Source organism: Bicyclus anynana, chromosome 4 (genome assembly GCF_947172395.1).
Source record: "Bicyclus anynana chromosome 4, ilBicAnyn1.1, whole genome shotgun sequence".
Taxonomy (NCBI): Eukaryota; Metazoa; Arthropoda; class Insecta; order Lepidoptera; family Nymphalidae; genus Bicyclus; species Bicyclus anynana.
The window spans coordinates 9,625,762-9,634,241 of NC_069086.1; the positions used below are offsets into that span (position 1 = coordinate 9,625,762).

General features: G+C 35.5%; 1 protein-coding gene across 3 annotated transcripts; it reads left to right on the forward strand.

Annotated features, from left to right (window-relative positions):
• The first annotated feature begins 833 nt into the window (after nucleotides 1-833).
• Nucleotides 834-8,332, forward strand: LOC112043287 (methionine-R-sulfoxide reductase B1). Of its 3 annotated transcripts, none has more exons than XM_024078611.2 (4): nucleotides 834-1,116; nucleotides 1,301-1,405; nucleotides 1,785-1,946; nucleotides 6,729-8,332. In XM_024078611.2, exons 1-4 carry the CDS (start codon nucleotides 1,029-1,031, stop codon nucleotides 6,908-6,910), a joined length of 537 nt encoding a protein of 178 aa, XP_023934379.1. In that variant the 5' UTR covers nucleotides 834-1,028; the 3' UTR covers nucleotides 6,911-8,332. The 3 variants fall into 3 exon arrangements, with proteins under 3 accessions (XP_023934379.1, XP_023934380.1, XP_023934381.1); XM_024078612.2 differs by having other exon boundaries at nucleotides 835-1,116; nucleotides 6,765-8,332; XM_024078613.2 differs by having other exon boundaries at nucleotides 1,047-1,178.
• Nucleotides 8,333-8,480: the final 148 nt, after the last annotated feature.

Genomic DNA, 8,480 nt, shown 5'->3' on the forward strand with positions numbered 1-8,480 from the left:
TTCAGTTTTTCACAAACCCCGCGGGTACCAAGGATTTTTCTGGAATGATAAGTAAGTAGCCTATGTGTTAATCCAGAGTAAAATCTATATTCATATAAAATTTCAGCCAAATCAGTTCAGTAGTTCTGACGTTAAAGAGTAACAAACATCCATAGAAACTTTCACGTTTATAATATTAAGTATGAAGTAGGATATCCTGTTATATATTGAACAGATAATGTTTCACTTAGACTTAGGGTTTCTGAGTCAGTAAGGAACCCTTAAAGTTTCCTTTTTTCATTATGTATGAGCAAGCACTTAGCTTCAATCACGTCAGATGGTAAGCAATGATGTAGCCTATGATGGAATGCACTTGCCTAAAAAATATCTATTCACTCTTGACTTGAACTTGACCCATGTCCGTCTGTCCTTCTTTTTGTAACTCAGAGATACACATACTTATATAAAACATACACATACCTATAGAAAACTGTAAATTAGCATGACAGTGAAAATTAAGAACACCTACAAATAGTAGGACCCCTACATGTAAAGTGGGTGTGATTTTTTTTTACTTTTTTTCTCATATTTGCGTTATTGTTAAATAGAGGTTTTCATATATGTATTTGATGAAACCATTTTTCGATTTAGGGCTCCATTTATGAAATATTAATGTATAATGTATAAAATTTTGAAAGCTGCTTTTTAATTAAGGAAAGCCACATTCACACTACGATGTGTTGACGTGATTTATAATGAAAAATCGACTTCATCGTGATAAATTATACTGGACATCCCTATCCGGAAAATGACATTTGATGCTTGATGGTTTGACAAAGGAAAATGACATATGATGCGTCAGATTTTTTATAAACATGTCACATTTCAGCACAGAGCAAATCGTGTAAAATTTTATAAATTATCTTCAATTATCTACAAATATCAATAAAGAATCCGACTTTTACTATCTTATCTTTATTTAAATAATTATTATTGAGACATCCGACTATATATCATTATCATTAGGTTACAAAATTGCTATGTGAGTTATGAGTGTTCTACTGCGCCCGATATCTATATTTAGGCAGGCGGTGCGGACGAATAGAGCTGTACACTTGAAGAATACCTTTACTACGGGTAATACACCTTAAATATAAACTATTCTTCCCTCACGTTCCTTTGTATAAGTGACTAATATTGTAAGTTATTGTAAAAACAACTTGGCCGTCGTGGACGACTAAATTATCGAATGCGCAATTTGTAAGTTTTTTTATTCACTAGGTACATACTAGTATCTATCAACATTCCGTTATAATTTTAGCATTAGTCTGGAGAGCCATGGAAGATAAAGAGGCCTTGAAAAAACGTTTAACACCAATCCAGTACCATGTTACCCAAGAAGCTGGGACCGAAAGACCTTTTACCGGTAAACGTGTTTTAATGTTTTTCTTGTAATAATAAGTTGTATTAAATCTTATCATCAGAGTTTAAAATGTGATATAAAGTTCAAGAGAATGACTGAGTAATACATGGAAGACCTACCAAATATCTAGGGTATATTTGTTGTCCCCAATTTTCTGTAATTATCATAATAAGTGTACATTTTCTAGATTACTCTAAAATCTTTATTGAAAGTTTAATATAAATTACTAATAGTTAAGGATCACTGACCTTTAACTTGCAGCCTTGAGTACAATAAAAAATTTTAACAGTACTATAATCTTCTTCAACTTTAAACATAAATATATAAGTAATTTTAATTCATTATTAAAATAAAAAATTTAAACCTTAACATTCACTTTCAGGTAGTTACAATAAGTGTTACGAGGATGGTTTATATGTATGTATAGTTTGTAAACAAGACCTATTCAGTTCCAAAACCAAATATGACTCTGGCTGTGGATGGCCTGCTTTTAATGATGTTCTTGCTAAAGAAAAAGTGACCTTACACCAGGATACTAGTGCAGGTATGTTGTAATTTTTTTAACTTATTGTATATATTAAACATATCATTATTTTGGCAGTGAGCTTTTAAGTAATATTGTAGAAATTAAATTGACACCATTATTGTCTTGAGAGTGATACTATTTTTGATTTATCAAATGTTAGTGTTCTTACTAATTATATATCTTTTAAATTAATATTAAAGTTCTGATCACAATTGCATTGTTACTTTTGTATTTAGGGTTCAATATTTCAGACGTTACTTGTCAATAAGTTAGGAATATCTTAATTAACCTCAAAAACATGCACCTATAAATAACATTTACATGTTCTGATAACTCATGCCCAACTTGTTTCATTATACCATAACTAAGATATAACTTAAACTTGCAGACACAATATAAAATGTTATCCTACCAAAATTAAAACTGAATGTTTGTATGTTTGCATGTTTAGATGTTTCTTACATACAAAAAAAAACAGTTAGAAAAGATTTTAATGAAATGGCACACAAGTAAAGTGTGTATGTGCGTGTGTGTGAATAGTGTGGTAACAGAAAATAAGTTTAATTAATCAGTCTTCATGGCTTTGTATGAAACTACTAAACTGATTGTCATTCAAATTACCATCCAGACAAAGTCACTGACATCCATTAGTAATTTTTCTGTTTTATAATATATAATAAACTTAATAAGAGTTTAAAGTTTTGATTACAACATGTATAAATGTTGATGTTTTTATACAATCATTGATTGGCCTCATCTAGTCAATTGTGCTTATTCATGTGGAACAGTGTTCAATGTCAATGTACAATGGGCTATTTATACAAATCCAGATCCCTGAGATGTATGTATAGTGCAAGGTCTTACAATAGGCTAGTTGACACTTTTGTTTAAATGGTCATAAATATTATTATCGTTCTACTAGAACTAGATTGAAAACATTTTTTTCATATATTTTGAGACATGAGAATTTTAGTTTTTAAATATGTTTTTGACAATACAAGCCAAAATGCCTGTCGGCCAGTTATATGTATATTTCAACCGTTTCATGATGTCACTATAATAAATCCCTACAGAGCTTTTGACAAAAATTTTAAATAATTAGTTTGCCGTTTAGTACATTTAGTAACATTGTGATGTCACAAAATGGACGACAGTATTTTTAAATTAATTAAAATTTTAAATTAAGTTTTATAAAAAATCCTTAACTTTTTTTTATTGATATATTTGGACCCTTATTCCATGTACTATGCAGAATTAATATTGTTTATATTAAATTTGATTTAAGTCAACTATCCTATTACAACTTACTAACTCATTCACAATCTTCTCTCCCCCCCCGGACGGAGTCGAAATTACCCCTACGTCATGCGAGGAAGTCTCTGCGGTTATCAAGGGCTTGCGCAAAAAGAAGGCTCCGGGGCCTGATACGATTAGCAACAAAGCTTTAAAGCTTCTCCCGGTCCAGATAATCAACCTCCTGGTGAACATCTTCAATGTTCTCCTAGCTCACTGCGCCTTCCCAGACGCATGGAAAGAAGCCACGGTCATTGGCATCCACAAGCCGGGTAAACCCCGCGACCTCCCGACTAGCTGCCGCCCAATTAGTCTTCTCAACACCATTGGCAAGGTGTATGAGATAATCATTTTGAATCGTCTCAAAGCCATTTGCGATGAAAAGCAACTTCTCATCAAACAACAGTTTGGATTTCGATGTAAACACTCATGTGTTCATCAAGTGCACCGCCTCACGGAGCACATTCTAACCGGTTTTAATACATTTCATAACCCCATCGCCACCGGGGCGCTCTTCTTTGACGTAGCTAAAGCGTTTGACCGCGTCTGGCACGAAGGCTTGATATTCAAACTAAACCGTTTCGGCGTACCAAACAAAATGGTACGCTTGCTATACAGCTTTCTGTCCAACCGCACCTTCAGGTACCGTATAGACGGCACTCTCTCTTCACCCAGACAGATTCGCGCAGGAGTCCCTCAGGGCTCCGTGCTCTCCCCGCTTTTATACTCGCTCTTCACAAGCGACATTCCCACCGACCACCCGGGCGTACACGTCGCCCAGTTTGCGGACGACACCGCACTGTACGCGACGGCAGTAAACCGGGTCCACATTAGAGCCCGCCTCCAGAAGGCGGTAAACATTATAGGTAAATGGTTCCGCCTTTGGCGTATAGAAGTCAACCCAGAGAAAAGCGCAGCCGTGCTTTTCACCGGCAAAGCGGTCTCCCGTCTCAAGTCCGGACTCAAAGAAGTCTCCCTTTACGGAGCACCCATCCCCTGGCAACGTACTGCCAAGTACCTAGGCGTTACCTTCGATAACCGCATGAGCTTCTCCATGCACGTTAACAAAGCGAGAAAAAAGGCCGCATACGTAATGCACCGCCTTTACGCTATGATAAATAAGAAAAGTAAATTGTCCCTCCGCTCAAAGCTAACGCTTTATAAAACTACGATCCGTCCGATATTAACCTACGCTAGTGTAGTGTTTGCCCACCGTCCCAAAGCGACCCTTAGGCCGCTTCAAACCCTACAGAATCGTTTTCTGCGTCAAATCACGGGCGCGCCGTGGTTTTTACGCAATAATGACCTCCATAGAGATCTAGAATTACCGACAATAGCTAACTAAGTACATGAAACAGCTCTCTCAAAACTATTTTGACAGAGCTGCCATCCATCCCAACCAACTAGTGGTTGAGGCCTGCAATTACACTCCCAACCTAAACGCTAACTGCAAGCAGAGGCGTCCCAAGAACGTCCTTCACGATCCAGACGATGACATAACAACCGACAATGCTTCCCAGGTAACACAATCACAAGCTACACAGCGTCTTCGCCGGCGAAGACGAGGTCCCCGATATCTAACGTCACCCGGACGTGGGTTTTCTAACTCACGATCTTGGGGGCGTCCGGACTGATTCACTCAGGTCACGGTTACCTCCTCCAGAATGGCCTTCTAAGCCGAGGTCCGAGTCTCATAGGAGACGCCCTTAGAGAGCCGTTCCGTCCTCTATCTTTCTTTCAGCCTTCGGGTCACATCAGGCGATGCTTCTGCGCTCGCCCAACCCCCCTGGTGACGCCGTAGTGGTTCCGCAGGGAGCTATCGGCACCTACTCAGACAGAAAAAAAAAAAAAAAAATCTTCTCTCCTTCTCCTCTCTTTATGGACAAGCAGAGCAATAAACTGAATAGGTTTAACAAGTGATCTTTTCCTTTAATGGCATTATTTTATTGACTGTCACTGACACTGTCCACTATTACAAGTACCAAGAGCTTTTGAGTTCAATCTTCATCTATAGAACTGTTGTTGTTTATAGTTCTATTTATTTAGGGAGAAAGGGTCTATTGGTCATGTTAATAACACACATGGGACACATATTTAAATAAAATACCTTAATAATAATAATTTAATTTAAATAAAATATGGTTGTGCATTTATACCCATATGTGCAAATACTGCAAAACAAGATTTATATATTCTATGGGATGCACAATCAAGAATTCTACCAACTTAAGTCTTATAAGTGGAGTTCCTTATCCTAGATTGGTCATTTCCATAAATATTGCACCTACTCATGTTTGTCTTACCTTTGTTAGCATGATGTTTGCATTTCATATTGTCTTGTTTGCTTTTTGTTTGAACATTGCTTAATTATATACATATAGTACACATTTTATATTATTATTATTTATCTGTAATACAATATTATAATGAAACAAATAATAAGTAAATTTGGATTATGTTTAATGTATTAAGTATTATCTAAGTACTGTAGTCTGTACTGTACATATGATATAGATAGGTACAGGTAATAAAATGGCCTTGTTATTAGACATATATGGTTGTACAATGTTACTACCTTGTTAAGTCTGAAAACCACCTGTTGTATAATCAACCTTCAACTTGATACAATATCTGTTATGTATTTATATTTTTTTTATAGTTTGTGGTGGTCTATATAATATTTAATGACATGAGAGTCAGTGGAGATTATAAATATTTTGTCATGTACAATACCCATTTTATTTTAGACAAAATGTTGTTAGATTTACTTGCCAAATTTCTCATTTTCTAAATTATTTATATCTATAAAAATACTTCAGTTAATACCACTTCTCATTAAAGAATTTTATAATGGTGTTGGGAAGTTGATTTTGGTGCTAATACCTATAATTTTAATATTTTTTCTGTCTTTCCTTTCCCTTGACCACCCGTTGATTCAATCCTGTCTCCTCCACAAACAACGTAAGTTGGATAATTATCGCAAAATAACTAAATTTAACATAATTATATTTAATATTTATTTTAACGCTTGTGTCTTTGTCCAAAAAAATCTTTGTTTTGTTAACAATTCACTGTATTTCTTAATATTATGATCTGTGCACTATATACAATTCCATCTCCTTTCATAACACTAATTATAATCAATTCACGTTGGATACATACAATAATGTGCATACATTTACCTACCATACAAACTTTCGGATTCCCTTTGAAACACATTCATTAACCTGAACATTGAACCATCACGACATATTTGGAATGTGCATGATATTAATATACATTTGCCCTCGTTCCCCGCCATGCCTTATTCGTCCCTTCCCGCCTTTCCATTTACGGACGGCTGCCGACCGGACGACCACTGGTGCCGCTGCTGCGACGGCTCCCTCCACATCACACGACACGAACACGATGGGATCATATCGGATGTATTCATGACATTATCTATGTTCTTTGTGATGTGTAAATATATGGCTTTTGTGGTGAATGGACTTGGGTGTGGAATTAAAGTTGGGGCGAATATATTACTGGTTTTAACACGGCCAGGTTTGGTGCGAACTGAGGTGCGATGCTCCAAATGCTCGGCGCACCTGGGCCACGTGTTCAATGACGGGCCGGTGCCCACCAAGAAACGGTTTTGTATTAATTCGGCAGCGTTGGACTTCATACCGGCAGAAGAACGAACGGATTAGTGTAAAAATATGTTATTAGTGGGGCTTTGAGCCCGTTTGTCCACCGTGACCGCTAACGACACATAGCATAGTCGCCCCTATATGGCGTCCCATGCATTTAAATACTCGTCTGCCCAATCTACGATGGTCGACCGACAAACCGTCAATATCCCTTAACTTTCACATTGACGTACTTAACGGTTGTCTTTATCGGTTACGGTGAATGAAATATATCTTAATAATTATTGGGGTGTTATTAGTGGCGGATTTACAAATTTGCCGCCAGTAGGCTATGGACTTTTTGCAGCCCCTACTGAAATCGGAAATTCGATAGGTATCGAATCAATACAATTCAATAAAATTGCAAGTTTTAATATTTTAGTAGGGCGTACAGGACGTACAGGACTAAAATAATAAAAAAAACTATCATTACATTTTCTTTATTTCTGTAGAAGATAAAGTTTTTTGGGTCAAAAAATCTGCCGCCCTAGGCTCCAGCCTACTTAGCCTACTGGTAAATCCACCACTGGGTGTTATCAGTAGGTCTTACATATATAAAATATTGACTGAATTGTCAATAATTTTTCGACTAATTTCGGTTTTGTATGCTATTTTCAATGCTTTGTATTATAACAACATGTTATCCAAATATTGCAATAAGTATGCTGCTTATGGACGTGGTAATATAGTATTTTCCAGTGGTGTGCACTACATAGATATGCAAAAATATTCAGGCTACTCTGAGGACAATGTACGAAACTGATCCAATACAGATTCCAATAAGAATTAGTATAATAAATAATGCCTGGCCTAGTTAAAAACTTTGTCCATGTCACTGACATTTACACACTAGCGTTTGTCCGGCGAAGCCATTCGCCCAATACATGCGTCGTTTAGACGCGAAGACACGACGAACATTAGTGTGAAGCATCAGCTCTATAACTTGCTTATGAATAAACCTAAATAATTATTTTTTTTTCATACTTAATGTTATTTTTTTTATATACACCATTTTCATGTTTATTTTTATTCGTGATTCAATGTCTCAAAAAAATCATTTTATTTACTTACCTATATAAAAGAATAATTATCATAATTGTCCTAAAAACCATTAATAATAATGTAATATTTAGTTCAGAATAATTACTTAAATGGCTTTTGTAGCCAAAGGTTGGAAAACTATTGGTAACTGATAGGCACTTCCATCAGTCCAAGCTTTGACTACAGGAGTCTCTGATTTATTCTTTTACTACGTAGTTACCATATCGAGTCATCAAGAGTTTTATCTTTCGTTGATTTTACAATTAATTGACATTGTCATTTAATTTTTATTTATAGTAATTTATGTTTTCATATCGCATAGTACAAAATATTCGTGTTATGAATATCGACTTGTTTTGTCGTTGCTTCTGTATTGATATAAATATTTTTGATGAGTATAAATGGATTTTATTTTATACCACCATCCCATATTTTTAAACACAACCAGATTTAATTTTATTTTATAGTAATATCACTTTTATGATGTTAGAAAATGAATGTATGTAGGTACTTACTGTGATAAAATTTCGAATAATTATAGCAATAACCA

Excerpts from the sequence above, each read along its gene's own strand:
- LOC112043287 (XM_024078611.2), top strand. The coding sequence starts at position 1,029 with ATGAGTGTTCTACTGCGCCCGATATCTATATTTAGGCAGGCGGTGCGG. Across the intron at positions 1,117-1,300 it reads GAAGAATACCTTTACTACGG|CATTAGTCTGGAGAGCCATG; the intron begins GTAATACACCTT and ends TTATAATTTTAG. Across the intron at positions 1,947-6,728 it reads ACACCAGGATACTAGTGCAG|TTGGGGCGAATATATTACTG; the intron begins GTATGTTGTAAT and ends GTGGAATTAAAG.